The sequence below is a fragment of the Tenrec ecaudatus genome, chromosome 14 (genome assembly GCF_050624435.1).
Source record: "Tenrec ecaudatus isolate mTenEca1 chromosome 14, mTenEca1.hap1, whole genome shotgun sequence".
Lineage (NCBI taxonomy): Eukaryota > Metazoa > Chordata > Mammalia > Afrosoricida > Tenrecidae > Tenrec > Tenrec ecaudatus.
This window is the reverse complement of record NC_134543.1, coordinates 103,641,361-103,667,521: the sequence shown is the minus strand read 5'-3', so window position 1 is coordinate 103,667,521 and position 26,161 is coordinate 103,641,361. Positions and strand designations below refer to the sequence as shown.

The 26,161-nt window shown below is 45.5% G+C and overlaps 2 protein-coding genes across 4 annotated transcripts in view; both read left to right on the top strand.

The window, feature by feature from the left end:
* Positions 1-1,277, top strand: part of TMEM87A (transmembrane protein 87A) — a 43,322-nt gene extending 42,045 nt beyond the window's left edge. For both annotated transcript variants that reach the window (XM_075532187.1, XM_075532188.1), the window contains exon 20: positions 715-1,277. In XM_075532187.1, the coding sequence (XP_075388302.1) occupies positions 715-756 (42 nt within the window). In that variant the 3' untranslated portion in view covers positions 757-1,277. The remainder of the gene's footprint in view (positions 1-714) is intronic.
* A 4,104-nt stretch (positions 1,278-5,381) lies between these two features.
* VPS39 (VPS39 subunit of HOPS complex) overlaps positions 5,382-26,161 on the top strand; it is a 43,003-nt gene continuing 22,223 nt past the window's right edge. Inside the window, exons 1-6 of one of the 2 annotated variants that reach the window (XM_075532408.1) lie at positions 5,382-5,652; positions 16,061-16,126; positions 22,798-22,862; positions 23,160-23,202; positions 24,662-24,756; positions 25,954-26,052. In XM_075532408.1, the coding sequence (XP_075388523.1) occupies positions 5,556-5,652; positions 16,061-16,126; positions 22,798-22,862; positions 23,160-23,202; positions 24,662-24,756; positions 25,954-26,052 (465 nt within the window). In that variant the 5' untranslated portion in view covers positions 5,382-5,555. The remainder of the gene's footprint in view (positions 5,653-16,060; positions 16,127-22,797; positions 22,863-23,159; positions 23,203-24,661; positions 24,757-25,953; positions 26,053-26,161) is intronic. The other variant, XM_075532409.1, reaches the window with a different exon arrangement.

Sequence of the window (26,161 nt, the reverse complement as noted above, 5' to 3'; positions counted from 1 at the left end):
AGAAGAAAGCATAGATAATCCGATGTGATTGATCATATTGAAAAGGGACTCCCAGTTCAGCCATCTTGGGGGTAGATGGAACCCCTCCGAAACAAATGAAGCAAGAGCGCGTTCGGATGCTCTAGATCATGTTTTAGAATCCAGTGAGATTCATTGCGCACACACAAAGATACTTCCCAAAGTTTGTGGGAAGTCTTTTCTGTAATTCGATCTTTCTTTGAACTTGTTGAAGCCCCCTCATATTTTTTCATCATAAGGATATATTGTAGTTTCATGTGTCCCTATATTTTTAGACATATTAATTCTTTGTTATGTTTTGTTATAATACTGAGTGTTCCGTTAGACATTGTTGTGGCTAAGTCTTTACCAATATCTTTGACTATTACCTTAAATTCCTGAATCAGGAGGTGTAATTTTTTTAGTAAAATTATCTTAATATAAATCATTTCAGTGGGCTAAAATGCATAATTCCTTTTGATTTGTCATTTTATGTTCAAAAGCCTAGTGATTTTGATGCAGTGGATCTTAAGGTAGGGCCTGTAGGTTTCAACTTTTTGATGGTTAGGAATCACTCACTGCTAAATAACACATAACAAAAACAGGAACTTGTGGGAAATATGTGTAAGGATGATAGTCTGTATAAAATATCTTGGGAATGTAGCTCTTTTAAAATTAATTCAACAATTTCCTCCCCCTCCCCCCCCCCTCCTCCAGGAACGAATGATTACACACTTTGAAAGATCCAAAATGGAGTAAAGATCGGAAGAATTGCAGGTGGTGCTGTCTGGTATCAGGGAAGAGATCCGCTTCAGTGTCAGTCTCCTGTTCCTGCTCCGCGGGTGAAAGGAGGCCGCAGCTCCCTGACCTTATCTTTGATCTTGGCGCATTGGAGCCGGCAGAACAAGGAGACTCTTGCTGCAAACAACTTGATGGGATGAGAAAACACTACAAGTGTCCGATTTCCAACATTGAAGCCCCTTCTCCCACACCCTGACATGGATGTTTATGCAACTTATATGTGTTGTTCCTGAACCTTCTGTAATGTTTCAGTTGTTTAATCCGTCACACTAAACCAGTTTAACATCTTCTAAAGGACTGTGACCTCAAGGTCATATTATGTAATCTCCAGGAACAACTGCCTGTGCTTTTTATTTAGGGAGTTACATAGGTGATGGGGGAAATTGTTAATCATCTTTCAGTTTCCTGGGAAGCCAAGGTTGCATCTTGCAGAGATAGTTTTGAGGAAAAGGCCTTTCAGAATTAAGGAGCCGTGGTTACATCAACCAGGCTATACACACATACACTAAGATAAAAGAGGAACTTACAGTGTGGCTCAGATCATTTTAAAAAGCAAAATCAAGTGCAATTTTGTTTACAAATGGTGTATATTAAAGATTTTTCTATTTCAGATGTAACTTAGAGATATTAGCTTAACTCTTGACATCTGCTGTCGTGACACATCCCATTGCTGGCAATGTGGTGCACACTCTGGAACTTGTAACTGCTGTTTTGCAAGCCTCCCAAGGCAGCGTTGTGGAGCTCGGCGAGGCTTGGTTTGCCTTCACGCCATTCACGGGGTGTTGCACGAGGTGCAGAGAAACACTCCATCTAAGTGCTTTGGAATGAGCCCCCACCTCGACGCGCTCTGATGCTTTGGAAGAGGGAGTTCACACAAAGGAAACCGGCACGTGTGCATGCGTGAAGACCCTGGACTGCTGCTCACTCTGGGGGCTGACTTTTATATCGGGTGTTGGTCTGGAGATTGTAAGAGGCATCACAAGGTGATGGGATTCTTTTGAAGCACTACTTCTGTTGTGATGGTTTTATCCAATTTTGCCTTCCCAAGGTTTTTGTTCTACATAAAAAATTCATGCCACTTTTTAATATAAAAAATGTAACAAAATTAATGTTTTTCTCATTTTACTTAGACCTTGTTCTCTGAAACTCCATTTTGTCCTCTCCGACTCACTCTTGTAAGGATTTTTTTTTTTTGCATGGTTTTTATTTGATGTAGTCCTGCGTTCCGTACAGCCCAATGACCATCATCAGTCACTCGCTCGTGGTGCAAGTGTGAGCACTTCGGTAGCACTTTCCTATAGCTCTGTTGCGTGAGACAGAAGTAAAGACCCAGACCACATCGCAGCAGCAGCAGCAGTTTGAAGAACTGACGTGGACTTCGCCGGCTTGGGCTGTGTGTTAAGTACTCACACTTGGCCGGTGCGGGGGAATGCAGCAGGTTAGTTGGGTCAAATATTTTTTGAGGGTGATTAAATGTTGATTTCAGACAAGGGGTAAAAAACACAAAACAAAAGCTATATTACACAGGAATATGTAGTCTAAATTCAGTAGATTAGGACCGGGTTATCCTTCCTGGGATTGGATCTGGTATGTTAGTGCCTGGGACAGGCTCAGGAATTTATAGATTCACATTGACCTTAGGGTTTACATGGTTTCTTTTTGTCCTGGCCCTTGGGACTGATGAAAAACAGGACTTCTTCCAGCACAGCAGTGAGTAACTTAAAATTTTCAAGATCAATTTATAGGATGAAAATTAATCAACACCAGATTTGTTCATTAGTTTTTGTGTTTCCGACTAAGTTTTTTCAGAAACAGCACTTGGGAAAGGCATACCTACTGTCTTCATGGATGTGAAGGATGGTGGTGGTGGTGGTGGTGGCCAGATACAGCTCATTCTTGCAGTAAGAGTTGTAACTGCTTTTATTAAGTCTCTAGAGCAGCGGTTCTCAACCTGTTGGTTGTTACCCCTTTGGGGGGTTAAACGACCCTTTCACAGCGTCGGCTGATTCATAACAGTAGCAAATTACAGGAAGTAGCAACGAACATAATTTTATGATTGGGGGGCTCAATACATGAGGAACTGTATGAAAGGGTCGGAACATTAGGAAGGTTGAGAACCCCTGCTCTAGAGGGAATCCTAGGATAACCTCAGACAGTGCAGGAACAGTCCGAGGGAAGTCTCAACTTCCCAAACGGAATAAGAAGGTTGGAAGACACAGCTTGAGAGAAGAGTGAGTGGTGGGAAATAGGGTCAGCAAGTTTAAAAAGGTTAATTTTGCTGACTTCCAAGAATAGCATAGACATTTGCAACACCCGTGTGCTTGTTAGAACTGCCAGACCTTAAAACACCTAGCTCTCTCAACACCTAGCTCTTACAACACCTGTGTGCTTGTTAGAACTGCCAGACCTTAAAACACCCAGCTCTACTCAACACCTAGCTCTTACAACACCTGTGTGCTTGTTAGAACTGCCAGACCTTAAAACACCCGGCTCTACTCAACACCTAGATCATGTACACCTGTGAGCTTGTTAGAACTGCCCGACCTTAAAACACCCAGCTCTAAACACCTAGATCTTGTACACCTGTGTGCTTGTTAGAACTGCCAGACCTTAAAACACCTAGCTCTACTCAACACCTAGATCTTACACCTGTGTGCATGTTATAACTGCCAGATCTTAAAGCACCTAGCTTTACTCGACACCTAGATCTTACAACACCTGTGTACTTGTTAGAACCAGACAGTAGTTACCTTACAACACTTGTGTGTTCGTTAGAACTGCTCATTTGGACCTGCCTGGTATAGTGGTTATAGGGCTGTTTATGAGAAGGTCAGCAGTTCAAAACTACCAGCCTATCCAAGGGAGGACAAGGCTTTCTACTCCTGTAGAAGAGTTAGTCTCAGAAGCCCCCAGGGACTACAAGGTCCCAATAGGACAGCATCAACTTGATGGCAGTTACGGTTTTCTTGATGTTTTTAAACAGGAGAAAGAGTGTTGAGTGGGTAATATACAGGGGTCCTGGTCTCTCCAGGAGAAGGGAAAGACTTTGCTCTTATTAACTAATACCCTTAGAAACTCAAAAGAGGTTCCACTCAGCTCTCTAGGGTAGCTATGGGTGGGATGGATTGCCATTTTTTTAGTTGTTTTTTTAAAGTAAGATCACCAAGTGATTTTTATGTACCGTTAAAGTTTGAGAAGCCTTTAAGACCCCAGACGCTATATCTTTTGGTAGCCAGGCACCATCAGCTTTCTTCACATTTGCTTATGCACCGATTTGTCTTCAGTGATCATATTGGGGAGGTGAGCACACAATGATAGGATTTTTTGTTCTTTGATGCCTGAACCGATCCCTTTGGTGCAGGTTGGTGTGCTTCTTCCAAGTGGGCTTTGTTGCTTCTGAGCTAGATGACCGCGATGGTAAACAAGCGGCCATCCAACTCAAAGTCCACATGGAAAAAGCACAACTAACTGCGTGGTCATGAGGTATCAAAAGGGATGAGGTATCAGGCATCAGAACAACAAAAAAAAATCATTGTTAATGAGGGGAAGTGCGAAGTGGAGACCCAAAGGCCATCGGTAGGCAATTGGGTTGTGGGGAGGAGACCAGCCAGTTGGTGCAGTGTAGCAACGAAGAAGCATACAACTTTCCTCCTAGTTCCTAAATGCTTCCCCTCCCCCACCCCTGCGCTATCATGATCCCAATTCTACCTTACAAATCTGGCTAGACCAGAGGATGTACACTGGTACAGATAGGAACTGCAAATGGAATCCAGGGTGGCTGATCCCTTCAGGACCAGTGGTGAGAGTGGCAATACTGGGAGGGTGGGGTAGAAAGGGGAACCGATTACAAGGATCGGTTCAGCAGAAGATAGACAGCAGAAGAGTGGGTGGGGGGAGACATCGGACAGTGCAAGACAGGACAAAATAATTTGTAAAGTATCAAGGGTTCAGGAGGGAGGGGGAAAATTGAGCTGATGCCAGGGACTAGATTGGAGAGCAGTTGTTTTGAGAATGATGACAATTAACGTACAGATGTGCTTTACACAACTGATGTATGTGTGGATTGTGATGAGTTGTATGAGCCCCTAATAAAATGATTTTTTAAAAAAAACGAAGTCAAAGGGGGGGCGGAAAGTTTGAGAAATATTGGCTCAGAACTCGGTTCTCAAGCAGGTGCTTTTGCCTCACTCCAGAACATTTGACCATGACCTGAAGACCCGTCATAACTTCCCGGAATATGCCGCTTGCCGGCATCCAGTGGGCAGGGGCTAGCGATGCTGACATCTCAATGCATCCAACAGCCCCCACAACAGAAACTCCTGTCCCAAGTGTCCGTAATGCAGCGCTTTGAGACACTGGCCAGCCTCAGTGGGTTCACCAAGGCGCGCACTGATAAGCCGCCATGCTATGCCGCCTAAAGCAGTTCCAAGATTCATAAAAGCCTCCTTCCTGGTGGAGCGCGACTGCTCGATTGCACTACAAAGCAGCTATGGGTCTCAAGGCGAAGCGTGAACCCTCTAGAGGCAGCAGTTCAGGGGCCGGCCGGGCCGGAAGGGGCGGGGCTCCATCTGCGGAAGGGGCGGGGTTAGGTCAGCAGGAAGTCCGGCAGTGATGATGGCTCTGTCGCCCATGGGCCTGTAGCTGGGGGTCCCTGGCCGGCTCCCCGTCTGCCTTTGCCGGGGCCTGGTTTCGGCCCCAGAATCGGCCTGGCCCCCTCGGGGTGAGACGGCGGCGGCGTCGGCTGCCTCCTCGCCGCCATGCACGACGCCTTCGAGCAGGTGCCGATCCTAGAAAAGCTGCCTCTGCAGATCGACTGCCTTGCTGCCTGGGGTAAGCGGGGGATCACGGGCCCAGGCAAGTAGACAAGCGTCTGCCTGTGTGGACACTGTCCGCGAAGAGCCTGAGATTAGGGAGCGCAATGGGCAGCGAGGGCGGTGGGGTTGCTTGGGCCACCCACCTCCCGTGCTTCAGGCACTTGAGGGGACGTGTCACCTCCGCGCAGAGTTGGTGATAGTGCTTTTCTTAAGAGTTTGCTCAGTTTTGACCCATCTCGATTCCCACCAAGTCTTCAGTTTGGAGGGACAGTGCACTGGGAAGTTCTCAGCCTGCCAGGGGCTTGCGCTTGTCCAGGGGATTGATGTTCTTTTCAAAATGACAGACGTCATTTTTTGCCCAGGGAGAAAATTGTTGCTAAATACTTTATTTATTAAAAAAATTATTTATTTAAAAAATGCTTTATTTTTTGTCCCTCTCGGTGATGGATCATTGTTAACTGCCGGCACCTGATTGGTTAACGCTCAAACTTTTAACTAGCCAAATAAGTGGTTGATCACTCATCCAAAGTGCCCAAGTTACCCAACTCCAAGCATCATTCCAGACTGTCATGGGACCTAACCAATAAAAGCTTACACAATCCTTTTGTGATTGGTCAGTGCAGAAAGCAGGGCGGGGCATCGCTGGTGCTCCGGATTACAAAGGGATGCTGCATGAACACTGTGTTCTATGAGTGGTTGTGTCTGATAACTTCTAAAGACTAAGCAAGTCCCATTCCGATCTTTCCTGTTAATATCCAGGACCCAGAAACTGAGGACGCTGTAAAGGACGTTCAGAGCCCCACATGGGATCTTACACTGAGCTAGGAATCCCCAGTGGTCCTGGTGGAATCTTGGCGGTGGCTGGCACCGTGTGTGTCATCTGTTGCCAGCACCACCCAGTCAGCCCTGTGGAAGTTTGCACGGCCCCTTCAATTAGGGGGTCTTTCACCAGATACCTTGCTGTTAAGCAGCCTTGGGCTTCTTTAAAATCAGACCTCTGCAGAAAGCAGGTTTGGTCTTTGGGGTTAAGGAGAGACTCCTACTTAATCCAGACGGTCTCAAGAGAATCTCCTTGAATCTTCCTTGTCACAAAATGTTCTTAGTAAAATTTAAAAGTAAACACCATAGAAAAAGGTAAAAGAACAACAGTCCTGAACCCACGGCTGAAGGAACACATCGCCCTGTTTGTTGGTGTATTGGGACCCTTCGTGGACCAATCTCTTCTCGAGACAGGGATACAAAGGTGAACAAGGAGCGTTGCCTGTGCCCCCAGAACACACGCAGGTTTACGGCTCTGTGAGCAGAGGAATGATAGTAGATGTACAGAGCCTAGGATAGACACTGAAGGGAAGAAGCACTATAGCTGCATAAAGAGACCCTCACAGGTCAAGTTTGGTTCCTTTCTTTTTCAAGTAGTTTTCTTGATCGACTCTTCCCATGTCATACACGTCCACACTTAAACTGTTCCTGAACATTAATTATATCTTCTATGCTGTTCCTTCTGGTACTAGTCACACCGCCTTCTTGTTCCATGAGCACATGCTTATGTCAGGACCTGTGCGCATCCCATATCAATGTCTCATCTCTCTGGACATTTCTTGCGTTAGATACTGTCTGGCTCATTCCTCATTTCATTAGGTCTCTGTTGAAAGGTGCCCTAAGTCAGGGAGACTATCTTTAGCCACCTGGTATAAAAGGATGCCACCCCCTCCTAGGCTCTAGTCCCTTCCTCAGCCTATCTTTCTTACCAGATTTGCCACCTAATGTTATATTTTTCTCTATTATCTCTCTCAATAAAGAAATGTAAGTTTCTTCAGAGAAGGAATCTTTTACATTGTTGTCTCTGCAGTGCTTAGACTTGTTCTTGATTCATTAAGGGTATGTGTTGAATATAAATGGATTAATGAATAAAAACTCAAAACCCACTGCCATCGAGCCCATGCCAACTCCTAGTGACCTTATAGGACAGAGTAGACCTGCCTCTGTGGCTCTGAGACTCTTCACTCTTTACCCAATTAATGAATAAAGATATTAATAATAATAGTTTTTAGTATCGAGCACCAATCAGTTGTATTTGGCATGTGCTTTACTGTAAAATAATATCAGCATCATTTTGAAGCATAGAGAACTTTCTGTATATACTCGTGGATAAGCTGACTTTTCTGCACATCTTTTATGCCGTTTTTGTGGTAAAATTAGGTGCCTTGGCTGATATTCGGGTCAGCTTATACTCGAGTATATATGGTTGGTTCTGTTGCATATATTCAGTAAATCATATGTGGTTCCCAAACTTTAATGTCCATTAAGGACATACACACACACACGTTTTTTAAAAGGCGAAACTAGTTCTTGCTAAAATGATTGCCTGTAGCAGACCACAGGCAAGGGGGTGGCATCTGAAAGAAGGAACTGGGGCTTCTCGTAGTTGGAGCCCTACCTGGGACTGCATCAAGGTTACATACAGTTAGAAAACAATGCTGATGTCAGGGCATCTGTGAATCAGAATCCTTGGGAGCAGGGCCCAGGCCTGGGTGTTCTAAGTAAATCCAAGTGATTCTGATGTAGCAAATCGGGTGTGTGCCCTGAGAAAGATTTTTTGAGGGTCTTTGCCATAAGAACCCAAGAGGGGACGCGATCAGTATCTATTCACTTGTGTCTTGCCTGCAGAGGCCAGCTCAGGGCCAGGAATGGGGTTGTTGATGACACAAGAGTGTTGTGATGTTGGATGAAACTACATTTTGAAAACTGGAGTCCTGTGCATCGACTTCATTTCTGTGTAGTGCAGCCTTGGGAGGATGCTATGAGCCCCCAAGTTACAGCGTCCGAGCTGTGTTCTCGGGTAACTGAAAGCAGGGGCTGATTCAGAGAGAGCCCTGTCAGGAGGGAGGCTGCCACCGGGGATTTGGGAGAGATCACGGGAGGGTGAGGTTGAGGGGTGCCCGGTGAAGGTCAGTCTGGTTGGAAACTGAGGTGCTAAAAAGACATAAAGGAAAACTGGCGGGAGTTTTGAGGGTAGTGGAGAGAGAAGGATGGGGGACGTGGTAAACTATGTTTGCCTTTTGTCCTAGATGATAGATTTGGATGGCTATTATCCATGAATTAAAACAATAACTGCTCTTATGTATGGCAATTGCTCAGCCTAGGGATATCTGAAGGTGGAACTGCACACCGTCTTGGAAACCCTATGGGGCAGTCCTAGTCTGTCCCACTGTCGGGTTGCTGTGAGTCAGAATTGTCCACAGTAGTGGGTTATAATGCCAAACATAGAATCTTTTAAAAAACAAAACATTGTGCATGGAAGTCTTTTTGTTTCCCTTTGATCTGCTCCATCATTTCACCAGAGCTGCTGTGATTTCTGATTTCTACTTATGTCAGCAAGAACACACAGCGTCTTATTCTCTATGCCCTGCTTTTCCTTTGTAGCACAAAAATGAAACAACCACTGTCCTGTTCTGAGAGACAAACACTATAGTATGTTTCTAATGTGAATTCAGATCTAGTTTTGTAAATGAAATGGTACTCTTTCAGACAACCTGTGGCCAAGTCTTTCTTTTGACTTGGGATGCTTCAGTACTTAGCATGTGGTTAAAGAGCCAAATTGAGGTTGAAATCCCGACTCCACCACTTACTACATCAGTCACCCTGGACAACTCATTCATCCCTTTAGTCTCAATACTCTCATCTAAACAATAGGGGGCAGGGGACCACCCATACCAATATGTCCTTGTGAGGATTAAGTCAAATGACAAAAGATATATGTTTAGGAATTTTTAGAACACAGTGCGTGCTTAGTATTTGTACTATTATCCAATATTTTTTTTTACAAAGGGTCAAGAGATGGCTTACTCCTCTATGAAAGGAGTAAGGGACCCTTCCGTTTCAACATAAAAACGATGGGGAAGTGTCTGTAGCTTGCCTTCATCATTTGATGTGCATCTGTCAGGGCAATTATTTAAATCCTTCCCGGACCTCTTTTTTATTAAAGACTAGTCCGGTGTGTCCCAAATGTGATTCCTGAAGGAGCATCATCAGCGTCACCTAAGAATTTGTGAGAAATGCAAATTCTTAGGGCCACTTCCAGACCAGCAATGGGTGTGAGGGTTATAGACCCTTTTCTTGAACAAACCCTAAATAATTTTGATAACCACTGAGGTTTTAAGAACTTGTAGCTTAGGCCATGTTTGTTTGGTTTTTAAAAAATAAGCTTTAATGAGATATAATCCACTGGCCATACACTGTTGTGAGGTGCTGTCAGGCCCCTGCTCAGATCAGCCCTTTGTACCACAGAGTAAAACTGCTCAGTTTGTGTGTGTTAGTCTGGGTACTTTAGAGAAACAAATCCACAAAAACTCATGTGTAAGAGAGAGTTAAGGGTAAGTGCGCATCAAAAAAATATCCCAACCCAGTGCTGCCCAAACCCACAAGTCCAACATTAACCCATTAACCCATGTGTCCGACACCAATCCACAAAGTCCTCCTCCATCTCACAAAACACGCTATGACACCGACTGCAGGAGGAAAGCTGAATTAGTGAACATGTAAGCATCTCAGTGCTGACAGGGGTATCCACATGGCTGCTCCTGCTCTCAGGGCTGCGTCGGGGTAGGTCCATGCGGCTTCTCCTCAGGGATGTCTTGCAGGAAATGAGCCTTGCCAGCTGAAGCAGGGAACTGGCTAAGGCAGCTGCACCCTGGTCCGACCATCAGAAAACAAGAGACCCGAGAACTAGAAAGGCGAGGCTCACTGAGTCATTTATCTCTGCCCTTCAATTAACCCCACGTGTGTTTATCGGCCAGGTTGGCACAATCAACGTGGACGAACTCACCGTGCCACCCTAACAGTTGTTGGTGTTTGAGCTCCTTGCTGCAGTCACCACGTCAGTCCATCTCACTTGGGGGCTTCCTTTTTTCCCCACTGACCTCTTACTTTGCCAACTATGATGCCCCATCTCCAGGGACTGGTCCCTCCAATACTAGGTTCAAAGTACGAGAGATAAGGTCTTACCATCTTCATTTCTAAGGAGCATTCTGGCTATCCTCCTTTCGAGACAGATTTGTTTGGCCTTCGAGCAGTCCAAGGTTCTTTCAATCTTCTTTGCCAACTCCGTCTTTCAAGTGCATCAATTCTTCTCTGGTGTTTCCTATTTGCTGCAACGTTCACGTGCCTGTGAGGTGATGGGAAATAACACAGCATGGGCGAGGTACACCCTTGTCCTCAAAGGGACAGCCTTGCGCTTTCACACTTTAAGGCGCACTTGTACAATAGGTTTACCCAATATCATGTGCCGGTTGGTTTCTTGACTGCTGCTTCCTTGAGCATTGATTGTGGAGCTGAGCAAGATGAAAACCTTGACAACTTGAGTGTCTTCATTTATCGTAATTTACCCTAGTGGTCCAATTGTGAGGACTTTTTTTCCCTTTACAATGAATTGTAATCCATACTGACAATTGCAATCCATGGTCACCTTCAGCACGTGCTTCAAGACCTCCTGAAACTCAGCAATCAAGGATGTACCTTCTGCGTCCAAGGGGGGTACAAACTGTTGTGATCTTGAACACAGCTAACAGGGACAGAGCTATGGGAACATCACAAGTGTACAAGTGGTTTTCTCATTTCAAAAAAGGTTGGAATGTCGATTGATGACAACCCTCGTTCTGGATGTCCATCAACTTTCCGGACAAAACTGTCGACTCTAGTGCATTTGGAGTTTGTCCCACCAGGTCAGCCTATTAATCAAGCTTTCTCTTTTGAGGTTCTGAAAAAGTTGTGTAACAGTGTGCGACAAAGAAGGCCTGATTTGTGGCAGTCGGGGGACTGGTTTTGTCGCCACCATGACAATGCACCTGCTCACACAGCCATCTCATTGTGTCAGTTTTTGGCAAAAGACAGCATGCCTCTCTCCCCATATACCTAACTCACCTGACCTCGCTCTGTGTGACTTCTTTTTGTTTCTGCGAATGAAGAGGGGCATGAAAGGACAGCGATTTGATGATATAGAAGAGGTGAAGAAAAAAATGAGGGAGGTGCTGTCAGCCATCCAAACAGTTGAGTTTTAAAAATGTTTCCAAGAAAGGAATCGCAGATTTGGCAAGTGTATTAAGTAATGCAAAGTACCATATATATTCAAGTATAAGTCGATCCGAATATCTGCCGAGGTGCCTAATTTTACCACAAAAACTGCATTAAAAATGTGTTGATGAAAAAAAATGTGCTGAAGAACCCGGCTTATACTTGAGTACATATGGTACTTTGATGGTGATAAGGTTGTTTTGTAAAACAATGAAATATATACCGTAACTTTGAAAAAAATTCTGGTTTTTTTTGGATACCCCGTGTATTCCAGGTTAATAAGCATTCCTCCCAGTGCTGAGCTCTTCTTCATATAGTCTAACGTCTTTAATTATGTGCACTGAATAAGCATAGTCCTATGATCAAATGCTGATTCACACATTTAGACCATGCAGTATTGCCTTGCTCTTTTTGAATAACTACTCAGTGTAATATGTCATTTAATTTCCCGACTGCTGCTTCCATGGGCATTGATTGTGGATCCAGGTCAAATGAAATCCTTGATAACTTTAGTATTTTCTCCATTTGTCATGAGATTGTGCGTAGGTGTGAGGGAGTTTGTTTTCTTTACGTTGACGTGTAATCCACACCGTGGACTGTGCGTCTGCTCTTCATCAGTGCGTGCTTCAGGCCCTCGGTGCTTTCAGAAAGGAGGCTGTGTCATCTTAGTTGGTGCATGGGTCTTCCTCCAACAGTTTCCAGAATGATTTACTTAGCACGCAGGCTGAATACGTATGGTGAGAGGGAATGACTCTGAGAATTATACTTTTTTTATTCTGAACCACATAGTGCATCCCCTTGTTCTGGTGGACGGATCACCTCTTGATCTATGTATAGGTTCTGCATGAGCACAATTTAAGTGTTCTGAAATTTCCATTCAGGCCATCTAATCTATCCCTTTAAAAGGCAGAATTTATTGTTTTTTAATATATTCATAGAGGTAGGTGTAACTATCTCTACAATTGATTTTAGAACATTTTCATCACCCCGGAAAGAGGCCTTGTCCCCATTAAAATTCACTTCCTGATTTCCCCAGTGTCTTCAAACCCTGAACAATACTAATTTGCTATTTGTCTCTGTGGATTTCCCTATTTTGGACATTTCATATGAATGGAATGACATAATATATGACCTTTTGTATTTAATCTAGCCTAATGTTTTCAGGTGCACTTATATTGTGGCATATATCCGTACTTCATTTCTTTTAATGGCTGTATAATGTTCAATTATTTGGATGTACCAATAATTCAATTATTCTGTGTATTCAATCATCAAGTGGTGAACCTTTGAGTTGTTTCCACCTCATTGGCTTTTATGAATAGTGCTGTTATGAACATTGGTGTTCAGGTAGATATACGTTTTTCTCTTGGGTGTGTCTGTAGGAGTGGAATGTTGGTCACATGAGAAGCCAAACCCTCATCACTGGGTCAGTAAATGGTGAGGTAATTGAAGGTGTCAAGGGTCTCATTCCACTTGGATCCACAGTGTCTGCAGAAGAAGTCAGCCAATCACACGACAGAATACATGTGACCAATCTGTGCAGGTGGCAAGAGACTTTTCTCAAATCTTAAAAAGCAAAGATGTCCCTTGATGACTAAGGTGCATGCAACAGCTGGGCAGTGAAGAAAAAAACCCCAAGAACACCAAAGAATTGGCCTCTTTGAAGTATTGGGATTGGTCATGCCTTGTGAAGGCACCATGAACTGCCAGAAGAACAAAGCGGTCTTGGAGGAAGGGTACCCAGGAAGTTCCTTAGAAGTGGGGAGACTTCGCCCTGACTCCTGTGGAGGGCTGGCTGGCTGGAGAAGACATTAGACTTGTAAAGGGTCAGCAGCAGAGCGAGGCGCTCAGGAGTCACAGCCACAATGGGCATGAACCACGGACTCAAGAGGAGACCATGTTGTGGAGACGGTGCAGGACCGAGAAGGGCTCTGTAAAGCCATGGTGTGTCGCACTTGACTCATCGGCAGCTACCAACAACATAGCAACCCAATACTGACCGTTGTAAGGAGCCACCAGACTGTTTACCAGTGTGGTATCCACAATCAATGTGCGAGGGTCCCAGCTTCTCCATGTTCTTATCAGCTTCTATTTATTATCCATTGGGCCATCTTTTGAGATAGCTAATGAATTCTCTAAGCTTAACATGTCCTGTAGGGTCCCTGTGGGTCACAACCAACTCGCTGGCACGTTAACAACAGCAGTTTGTCCTCGGCACCCTGGTGGCATCATGGACTAGGCATTGGGCTAACATCAAGATCAGCAGTTCGGTCTGGGGCGGAATTGACTTGATGGCCGTGATTTTCTTTTAGTAAATAGGCAAGAACACTTAACCCTTCAAAAACTTACCCCGTAAGCTGTGATTTTTGTGCTTTGGTACCTCAGTTCATGCTTATTAGTATACCGGTAATAATTCATTGTATGAGGGTGGTGCAGCTGGTTAAGCGCTCACCTATGGCCCAAAGGTTGGTGCCTTGGAAGACAGGCGCCTTGGGAGACCGGGCTAGTGATCTGCTTGTGAAAGGCCAGTGGCCTGAAAACCCTGGGGAGCAGTTCACTCTGCATACCTGGATCTGCCTTGAGCCACAGTCAGTTTGACGGCCACTGACAGTAAAGAAGGGGCCCTGGTGGCAGAATAGTGATGGAGTGGGCTGCTAGCTGCAAGGTCAGCAGTTTGGCCCCCCTAGCCACTGCACGAGGGAAGATGAGCCTCTCCACTCCTGTAAAGAGTTACAGTGTCAGTGCCCCCCAGGGGCAGCCCTTTCCTGTCCCACTGGGGCACTATGGGTCGGACTCATGGATGGCGGAGAGTCTGAGGACAGCCTCAGTTCAGCGTCCCTTGTTTGCTGATTTCCCAAACTTCCATCACATTCTTCTTAGCTGCTGCCTTTTCACCACAGCAACAAATAGATATGTTAATAGAGGAGCTCTACATCTTTTTGGTCAGTTAATGCTGAAGAATGGGGACTTGGAGGGTATCCTGGGGAGGGAAGGGACAAAGGAGAGCTGATATCAAGGAGTTCAAGAAGAAAGAAAATGTTTTGAACCTGATTGCAGTAGCAATTGTGTAATCCTGCTTGATGTGACTGAATGGTGGGATGTTGTGCTCTCTGTAAGAGTCCCAATAACACATATAAAGCATTTAAAAAAGATTAATAAAATTGCATAGTAGAATATTACAGAAAATCATAATTAAATAATTGGGAGGGAAAAAAAGAGGAGCTGATCCCAAGGGCTCAATGGAAAGTAAATGTCTAGTAAAGAATGATGTACTATATGTACGAATATGTCAGATACAATTGATGTGTGGTTTCTAACAAGAGTTGTAAGAGCCCCCTGTAAAATGATTTAAAAAAAAATTCTGAAGAAATGAAGCCAGGGCAAAGCCCACATGGAAGAAGCACACTAGCCTGTGCGATCGCGAGGTGTCGAAGGGATCAGATATAAGGCATCATCAGGAAAAAAAAAATCTTACCATAGTGAATGAAGGGGGAAGTGCAGTGTGGAGACCCAAAACCCATTTGTCGGCCACTGGAGATCCCCTCGCAGAGAGGTCTAGGGGAGGAGATGAGTCAGTCAGGGTGTGATGTAGCACCGGTGAAGAATACAGCTTTCCTCCAGTTCCTAAATGCTTCCTCCCCCACAACTATCATGATCTGAATTCTACCTTGCAAGTTTGGATAGAGCAGAGGATGTACACTGGTGCAGATAGGAGCTGGAGGCACAGGGAATCCAGGGCGGATGATCCCTTCAGGACCAGGGGTGTGAGGGGTGATACTGGGAGGGTAGAGGGTGAGTGGGTTGGAAAGAGGGATCTGATCACAAGGATCTATATGTGACCTCCTCCCTGGGGGACGGACAACAGAAAAGGGGGTGAAGGGAGATGTTGGACAGGGCACAAAACAACAATTTATAAATTATCAAGGGTGCACGAGGGAGAGGGGAGTGGGAAGGGAGGGGAAAAAAAAGAGGACTTGATTCCAAGGGCTGAAGTGGAGAGCAAATACTTTGAAAATGATGAGGGAATTGAATATACAGATGTACTTTACACAATTGATGTATGTGTGGATTGTGAAAAGAGTTGTATGAGCCCCTAATAAAATGTTTAAAAATAAAAGGTAAAAAAAGAAATGAAGCCAGGGACATTTTTAACCATCTAGCCTTATAATTGTTCTATAAACACCTTTGACTGCTTGGGTCTCCAAAACATTTCTTAAATGTACGTGCATTTATTTACTCATGGTTTTGCATTTGCATGATACCTGCTGTCAAAAGCGATTCATTTCCTTCATCCTTTGATTCTGAGCACAAGCCCCCGCTGCAGAAAGACGGTTTCACTGAGGCTGGTTGGCCTTTCTCATCGCTGTTTTCTTTTCCAGAGGAATGGCTTCTTGTGGGAACCAAACAAGGACACCTTCTCCTCTACAGGATTCGGAAGGATGTTGGTGAGTGAAAAACCTTCCAGAAAGAAGTGGCTTACTACTGATACCTTTAAAAAAAAATTCAGTACTTTGTTTATACTCAGCTATGAAATCACTGATTTCTGGACCATTCAAAGAGCCATTGTGAGGGAGGGGCAGCTCTGGGAAGTGGAAGTCTGTAAGCATCTCCAGGATGTTTTCTTTCACTCCTGAACTGTCTGTCCCTCCCATCTGTCGGGTGAGATCGCATGCTTCTTCATGACTTCTCAGAGAGTCACTATCAGTTTAAAAAAAGCAAACAAACCCCAAACCTCTCCTGATTGGACTTGAATCTCTGGGTAAATGGCACCGCAAGATAGGTAAAAAAGGAGCTGTTGATTGTGAGGCGCAGATTGTGCAGCCACCCTCAAGGTCAGCAGTTTGAAACTACCATGTGCTCCTTGGGAGGAAGATGAAGCTTTCTACTCCTGTAAAGAGTTATAGTCTCGGAAACCTGAAGGGGCAGTTTTACCCTGTCCTGGGGGGGGGGGGGGTCACTCAGCATCAGCTGTGCATAGCAGTGGGTTGGTTTGTTTTTGAGTTCTCTTGTGAGCCGTGAGATGACCTGGCTTTTCGGCCCAGCTTTACTTCCCCCTGGCCCTGTGACTGACCGTGGGCCCTCCTTTCCCCTGTCAGCTTCCTCTTCTCCAGACGATCTGGTCTGCCTCACTGAGTAGTGAGCTAAAATGCACATGCAATCACGCAATATCACATGCAATAATGCGCCCGAAAAGACTTCGAGGGGGGGGAGGGGCACTATTAAATATGACCTCGGCAGCGATAACATAGACTCATAGGTAGAAAGGTTTTGAATTTATCGAAGAGTATTATCTAGTGGGGATTCAAAGGATCTCACTCTTTTTTTCACCCTCTTTGCTCATTTTAAAGAAAAATTATATGCTTGGATATTAGGCCTGGGAGCTGCAGAGTCTATAGGAATCTGCTGTGAATTCCAGAGTAGATTAATAGTGGGTAGTGGGGAAAAAGAGCATATTACTTGTGCAGTTGGGAAAGAGGAAGAAGGCTTGGTCAGTTTCTAATGGTGGGGAGCAACAAAATAGAAGGCTTATTTCATGCTGAAGTTCTTAATTTTTCCTTTAAATAGAGCATCAGAAAACTTACTTTGAGATGGGCCAAATAATAAATCTTTAGGCTTTGGGGGCCACAGAATCTTTGTTGCAGCTACTCAACTCTTCATTTGTAGCAGGGAAGCAGCCGTAGCCATTATCTAAATGATGGGGCGCTGTGTGCCAATAAAACTTTATTTGCAAAATGGGTAGAGGATGGAATTTGGCCAATGGGCAGTAACACCAGGTGCAGCTACATATTTTCAGTTCCCAAAGCCAGAATATTTGCTCTCTGGGATCTCTATCCAGGCTGTGATTTTAAAATTAAGCTGAGTTTTATTTTATTCTCCATTCTACTGCTTTGTGACTCTCTGTTGTGGGTGCAGAGACTATGGGACAAGGACATAAGAGGCTAAGATTCTCTGTTCTTTACTCCTCATAGAGAATCTGTTTGTTTATTTATTTATTTGTGCCATCGCATACTAAGTGCACAAGTAGAATGACTTTCCAGATAGATTATTTCTGGCTTGAACTGGCCGCTGTCTCAGTGTCCGGGCAGCAGGAGTGGTTGGCTGGTTTAAGATGAAGCAAAAGCCGCCTCACCTGTTGGTGGTCTGGAGCACAGGCTTGGCAAGCCTGGGTGATAGGCCCAGCCGGAGATTAATGATGCAGTGCGCATGGGGCAGCTACTGAATTCCAGGGTCCTGCCTCCTGAGCTCATAGGTGGGCGCTTGAGGAATGCAGGCAGTTTATCAGCCAGCAGCACCAAGACCTCCTCGAGGAAGGAGTCACTGACCTCCCTCAGCCAGTATAGACACACCGAACGCCTTCCCTGTCAGTGTTCAAGCTAGGAGGATTGGGCTGCATGGCTGTTGGCAAGCGCCTAGCTTTTGACAGTGGGTCCAAGAAAATAAGGTCCTAGCACATGTGGTGGTTTTCTTCTTGGGCAACATGGTTGAGAACCAGTGGGTGTCAACAGGTGCATTCGAGGTACCCTTGAATGACACTCCTGTGTGTCTGGTCGCCTCCCATCCATACAACAGCTTGTTGGCAGTGGGATGAAGCTTGGTGTGTGCATGGATTCAATCCCACATCGTCAGTCAGAGCCCCACCCAGCAGCCCAGGGAACTACTGTACATTAAGGAAGTTTTTCCAAGAGCAGCGTGACTTGTAAGCATCGGACTGCTAACTGCAAAGTCAGAAGTTCAAACCCACCAGCCACTCTGCTCCCATCAACATTTACAGCCTCAGACACCCTGTATACAGGGTCACCAAGAGTCAGAATCGGCTCAGCGGCAGCGGGCCTGGCTTGGGGTTTGGGGCTGAAGCAGTTGTTATTGCAGGCCAGGTGCTCTCTTGGCAGGCTAGTCCTACTGAGGAAATCTCAGGATAAGACAGTTTTTCAGTACTGGGACACTCCTGAATTCTGCAGGTGCATGAAGTGCAATAATACTATGTAGCTTTACAAAAAAATTAGCCAGTTAATAGTTCTATTACTACTGAAAGTAAATATTGAGGAGCTGATGCCAGGGGCATAGGTGGAGAGCAAATGTTTTGAGAATGATGAGAGTAACAAATGTACAAATGTGCTTTATACAATTGATGTATGTATGAATTATGATAAGAGTTGTAAAAGCCCCCAATAAAATGATTAAAAAGGGAAAAGAAAAAAAAGTAAATATTACTCCTTGTCAGTTTTTGCTAGTCTTATTTTGAAAAGGTAAGAAATTGAAGTACTATTTTATTTTTTCCCCCAAGATGTCTGCTCAATTTGTTGTGATTTTATATGGAGTTTTCTTTTTTCTTTATAACTGGCATTTTATGGGTTTGTTTTGAGATCAGTACAGAGATTATGAACAATGTGTACACAATTCTTTTTTTTAGCTTCTTGTAGTGTTTTATTCTTTTTTATTAATAAATCTTTTTATTGGGGCTCATACAACTCTTATCGCAATCCATACATACATCAATTGAGCAAAGCACCCTTATACATTCGTTGCCCTCGTCATTCTCAAAATTTGCCTTCCACTTGGGTTCCTGGAGTCAGTTCGGTTTCCCTTTTTTCCCTCCCCCTCCCTCCCCGCTCCTCCCTTCCCCCTGCACCCTTAATAGTTTATAAATAATTATTTTATCTTATCTTACACTGCCCGGCGTCTCCCCTCACCCACCTTCCCATTGCCCATCTCTCAGAGAGGAGGTTACACATAGATCCCCAAGATCGGTTCTCCCTTTCTACACCCACTTCCCTCCCAGTGTCGCCACTCCCACTGCTGGTCTTGAGGGGTTCATCCGTCCTAGATTCCCTGTGTTTCCAGATCCCTACTGCACCGATGTACATCCTCTGGTCTAACCAGGTCCACAAAGTAGAATTGGGGTCATGATAATTGGGAGGGAAGGAAGCGTTCAAGAACTAGAGGAAGGTTTTGAGTTTCATTGTTGCTACACTGAACCCTGAGTGACTCATCTCCTTCCCACTACCCCTCTGGAAGGGATGTCCAGCTGTCTACAGATGGGCATTGGTTCCCCATCATGCACTCACCCTCATTTACGGTGATGTGATTTCCCCCCGCCCCTCCCCCACCATTGCTGTTTGAGACCTGGTCTCCTCTGCCCTTCACGATCACACATGTTGGTGTGCTGCTTCCGTGTGGGCTTTGTTGCTTCTGGGCTAGATGGCCGCTTGTTTGCTTTCAAGCCTTTAAGTCCCCAGACGCTATATCTCTCAATAGCCGGGCACCATCAGCCTTCTTCACCACACTTGCTTATGCACACATTCGTCTTCAGCGTTTATGTGAGTAAGGTGATCACACAATGATTGTTTTTGTTCCTTGGTGTCTGCTACCTGGTTCATTCAGCACCTTGTATTCGCTTAGGCTGTGTGCTTCTTCTCTGTGGGCTTTGTTGCTTCCGAGCTAGATGGCCACTTGTTTGCCTTCAAGCCTTTAGGACCCCAGACTCTATATCTTTTTGATAGGCGGCCACCATCAGCTTTCTTCACTACATTTGCTTACACACATGTCTGTCTTCAGTGATCATGTCGGGAAGGTGGGTATCATGGAGTGACCGTTTAGCTGGGCAAGGTGCTATTGTATTGAGGTAGTGTGCGTGAGGAGGCCCAATGTCCACCTGCTACCCTACTACTGAACCTATAAATATATGTACATAGGTCTATTTCCCCCATAATCATAAATATATTTACATATGTACATGTCTGTATTTAGGCTTCCTCTGTATGCACTTTGCCTCCTACTCCTTTCCTCTGTTTCCTTACGCTTTCCTCCCGTCCCACTACCATGTTCAGCCTTCATTCTGGTTTCAGTAATTCCTCTCAGTTACCTTGCCCTTGGCCACTCCCTACCAGTCTTCCCATGCACTCTCTCTACTCGTTGAACCACTCGTTGTTTCCTTGTCCCTGTGTTGGCCAACACCTCCTCCCTTCCCCTACCTCCCACGCTCTCATGTCCCTCCAGGATCGTTGGTCCTGTTATTTTCTTCTCTCATTGTTTCACCAGCCTATCTTGTCTAGGTGGACCTGCTGATATAGTAACATGTGCATACAAATGCAGATGGCTTTGACAGCGCCCAAGTGGCACATAAAAACATGGCTTCAACAGCTGATAGGCAAAGAGCCACTAACATACAAAATTTACAAGGTTAAAAAAAAAAGACAAAACAAAAAGATAGCAAAAAAAGAAAAAAATTGCTAATAGTTCAAGGTCTGTTTGTTGGCCTTTAGGAGTGTTTTCCAGATGAAACTTGTGAGGTGCTGTGTACACAATTCTTAATGCATGTACCAAAATCTTACAGTGGCATGTAGATACAAAATTGTTTCTAGATTCTAGTGACTTTTCAACTTTAAATTTGGAGGCAATATTTAAGAAGAGATCATTAAGAATTACATTTTCTTTTTTTAAAAATTTTAAAATAGATGGTTTGGGAGAGAAAGCTGTACTCACCAAATACTGTGTGAAACTTGATCAGACATCTCTAGTTTGGTCATGTCCAATGTATTTAGATTTCAAAATACTGCAATCTGTGAACAGTATGGAAGGCTCTGGGGAGAATCCTTTATCCAGAACTATGAAAAAGGAATCTTTTGATACAATAGAACCCTCAAACTGGATCTAGTTAGTGTTAATGGATTTGGAACACTGGTGGTGACTGCATTTTGCCCTGCGATCAGTTCACATGTGACTTCTGACAAGCGAGTTCTGCTCTTTGACTAGGCGTTGGCAGTGTGAACCTACTTTAGTATGATGTAAAGTCTCCCTGTAAGAAGCGCCACTTCTCCCTTTCCCTGTGGAGGACAGCTCATTGCCCTTCTAGGGAGAGGGAGATGGATGAAAGTATCGTGGAAAGCTGGGCGGTAGGGGACCTGGGCTCTGGTCTGAGCCACTTCCCTGGATGGGAAGTGCACTTCCCATGCCCAGCACTTCTGCTGTTCACTAAGATGTAAAGTCGATCGTTCTCCGAGTCCCGTGCCTTGGCGAAAAGCTGCAGTGTGATTGCGTTATGCGCCAAACTCGTCACCTCTTTTCTGATGGCTTACCACATCTACTTGGAAAAGCAACCAATGACGTTTTTTCGTAGATTTGGGTGTTTGGCATCTGTTTTCTCCGAAAGAGGAGCCCTTGTGGTGTAGCGGTGTTAAGCCCTTGCTCGGCTGCTAACCTAAAGCTCTGTGTGGTTCGAAGCCACCAGCCACCTGCTTCCGGCAAGATGGCAGCCTTGGGGACCCTGGGGGGGCGGGGGCAGTGCTACTCTATCCTCGCAGGTTGCTAAGACTCAACAGCAGTGAGTTTTGGGGGCCTTTGGTGTTTCAGAAATGAACATGGGAAGCCCCATTCCTTCAAAGAAATAGGAGTGTGGACAAAGGCTACATCTTCCTTGGGGTAGTTGTGAAAGTTGCAGAAGTAGATGTACATGTTTAAACCGAGTGCCCAGTGGTTGCTCTAGTGAGACGGTGGCTGCTCATATGACAACTGTTCTCTTTTTAGCTCTGTGGCGCCTGTTGAGGTTGACTATTTTTGTCATCCCCAGCAAGACTATATACACATGGGTTTTTGGTCTATAACTTCTAACTTCTTTCCCTGTTTTCTGCAACAGTGCCGGCAGACGTAGCATCACCGGACAGTGGCAGTCAGTGTAGTGTGTTTTCTGGGAGGTGTGCTGGGCTCTGGCCCAGCTACAGAGGGTAGCTGCCGGGCCGCAGATGCTTTGGACTGGGTTTCCTTGCTTGGGCTCTTCCACTTTGGGCTCTACTTCGTACACTCTTCTCTGTGAGGCACGTTGCCAAGGTCCTTTTTGTTGTGGCTGTAAAGTGTAAGACGTTTGAACTGACAGGTACCTGGCAGCTGCAGGACACTTCTGTGGTGTGATCCTTGTTGCTGATGCCAAGTGAAGGTGCATGGAAGCCTTTTCTAAAACGGGCATAGAAAGTAACTCGCAAGGCTTAGGAAAGCTAGGTGGCTGGTATCGAGGTGTCCTTTGAGCCTTATAGGACCGTCATGTATAGTAGCCTTATTTGTTTTTGTCTCTGTTTTTATATGTATATGTTTGGAACTGTGAATGCTCCTTTCTTTTCCATAGGTTGCAACAGGTTTGAAGTGACGCTGGAGAAATCCAATAAGAATTTCTCCAAAAAGATCCAGCAGGTAGGTCATGATGATGGTTGCTAGAAGAATCTGTGACGGACTCGTGGGAGGCCCTGCCAAAGCCGGAACTCTGGTTACGCTGTTGAATACCGGAACCCTCCGCTTTCTGGTCTCTGTCGGTACAACCAGGGGCCCGAGATCCTCTTGGATGAGCGGAAATTGTAATTATGGATAAAAAGAAGTCAATTGTCTACAATTGGTTTAGGCTCCTTAGTCCACTTTTAGTCTCTAGTGAAGAACTTTTGCTAAACCTTGTTCGATATGTTTAATTGAAAAGAATGATTTTCTATTTTCCAGATCCATGTGGTTTCCCAGTTTAAGATTCTGGTCAGCTTGTTAGGTAAGAAAAGGGGATGTATTTGTATTGTATGTGTGTGTGTGTATATGTGTGTGTGTGTATATATATAAAAGTACTGTGACCCAATTAACCCTTTCATGGTCGATTTGATAGTCATTATTTAACAAATGAACTGATAGGTCCAGAGCAGATAAAGCAAGAGTCCTAAGTTATAAAGACAGCAGGCTCCTTGGGCTCCACTGTCCAGGGAGTGTCCATTTATTCATTCACTCGTTCATTTATTCACTAATTTGTCAGATATGTATTGAGCACTGTGTGCAAAGCCTGAGCTGGGCATTGAGAACTGCAGTTGAGCGAGACCTGGCTTCTAACTTGGAAGCGTCCAATCTCATTATGAAGATGAGAATGACAAAACGTCATCATCATCAGTTGTCGGAAGTTACTCTGGAAGTTTACAAAGGGATTGAGGGGTCTGCTGCTGAGGGGGTGGTCAGCATTGGGACAGCAGGGGAGAGGTAGGCAGAGCACTGGAGGCAGAGAGACTCCCTTGAGCAAAGACCCTGCGAGGCAGCAGCGCATGGTGAGTAGTCCCTGGTGGGCAGACTTGGGATTTGTGATGGAGGATGGTGAAATACCAGAGGAAAGGGGTGAGTCTGGGCCAGGCTGTGAAGGACCTTGTAGGACAAGCTATGGTTTCCAAGAAGGGAGCCAGTTAGGCCTTGACAAGCAGAAGAGTGGGGACTTGCCTCACTGTCTGTACGGTTCAGCTCGGGGCCCCTTGTTGAGTCTTTCCTAGCTCTAGGACCATTAAGGTCACTAAGCCCTCTTGACTAAAAGGCAGGAGGCCGAAGTGAAATGATTTTGTTTTCTGAGAAATGGCATGTATGCCAGGGGTTTGTACAAGATCCATAGGGGTTTCCTTTTTTCTTACTAGAGGCTCCTAAAGTGAGTATCTTTAAAGGGCGTTTCTTGGGCAGATATTGCATCACAAACTTTTCAAACTTGAGGGCGAGGTATAAGATTGCTTTGGAAGTGAAAGCGCTGTTTTACTATGGTGATCTCAGGTTTTTAAAGGGCAGAACACGCAGGTTCTGAGTGGCCTGTTGAATGTTCTGGACTGGCAGAGGAGCAGGTAGAACCACTGTTGTCCATAAGACTGCTGGTCCACCTCCAACAACACCTGCCATTCCCGTCCTCTAGAGCAGCGGTTCTCAACCTGGGGGTCGTGACCCCTTTGGGAGTCGACCCACCTTTTCATAGGGGTCACCCGATTCATCACAGTAGCAAAATGACAGTGATGAAGTAGCAATGGAAATAATGTTATGGTTGGGGGTCACCACCACATGAGGAACTGTACTAAAGGGTCATGGCATCAGGAAGGTGGAGAACCACTGTTCTAGATACTACGGTTATTTGCTTTTACCTTTACCTTTGGTCATGAAAGTGGCCGTACTAGAGAAGGGTGATCATTTATAGTGATGCTTTGCCTTCTTCCAAACAGAAAATAACATTTATGTCCATGACCTGTTGACCTTCCAACAAATCACTACGGTGTCAAAGGCAAAGGGAGCGTCCTTGTTCACCTGTGACCTCCAGGTAAGTGTAGGCAAGGTGAAAGTTGTCTTTGTGCTTTCATCAACACTATTCCTGCTCTTCGTTGAGAATAATGACCATGACCATCCAAACACAGCAGAGGCTCCACGCAGAGGCCTTGGCTTTGGATTGTGTTGAAATGTCCTCTGATCTGAAGTTGAGCCACTGCGTCCACAGTGGCCTCCAGTAGGAGCAGCACGCATCCACGTAGCAGGAGGCACGTGACCCAGGGTCAGCGCACTGGCCGTGGACAAGCCCCCGTGCAGAATCAAGGCTAACGATATGAGGACCGTGACGATCGGGCATTCTGATGGGCCCTCGTTCTAACCACGGGCCCGTGGTCTTTGTCTTTGGCTTGTTGTCACTACTACTCTTCTTTTGGCCAGTTCATCATCTTTGTGACACAATATGTCTTGCCGCTCCTCCTCAGTTCGGGTTATGCCACAGCCTGTGTGGCACCACACAGCGTTGTATTGAAGCACATTCCGCCCCCCCACTTGTTTTTTTAAATCTGAGACACTACTTTAATGTCAGAGATAGTTTTCTGTAAATTCCACTTTTTGTAAAAGATCATTTATTGGGGACCCTTACAGCTCTTATCACAATCCATCCATCAGTTGTATCGAGCCTATTTGTACATATGTTGCCATCGTATTTCCTAAACATTTACTGTCTATTTGAGCCCTTGGTATCAGCTCCTCTTATTCCCCTCCCCACCCCCCAATCCCACCCTGGTGACCCCTTGATAAATGATAAACAATTATTGTTTTCATATCTCCTCCGACTGCTGTCTCCCTTCACCCACTTTTCTGATGTTTGTCGGGGAGGGGTGGGGTTATGTGTTGATCCTTGCCATAGGTTCCCCCTTCGTCCCCTCCTTTTAAAGGGCATTCTGTGGGGGAAGGCCTCCCCTGAGTCTTTCCCCTCTGCAGTGTGGATGTGCTGGCATCTGGCCTTGGCTGGCAGGCCTTGGGGAGGAAGTGGCCTCCGGACAGGTGTTTCTGAGTCCATGTTAGAGGCTGGCGTTGCGCTCAGCAGTCCTGACAGTGCAGCCCCCTGTTACAGAGGCCTTCGGATCAGGAGCCACTTAAAGGGAGACCACCTGCAGCAGTTCTGGTTCAGTGGTGGAGCGGGCGCGGGTGCTGTGAGCATGCTCAGCCAGGGCATGCGCCCTCATCCGGAGTGGGTGTCTCTTTCCAGCACACAGAGACTGGTGAGGAGGTGCTGCGGATGTGCGTGGCAGTGAAGAGGAAGCTGCAGCTCTATTTCTGGAAGGACAGAGAATTTCATGAGTTGCAGGTAAAGTCCACTGAGGCTTGGCCCGTGGGCAGGGTGGGAGCTGCTGCTTTGATTGGCCCCACAGTTTGAAAGACTTCCTATTGAGTTCAGCACCCCAGTCCTGCAGTTC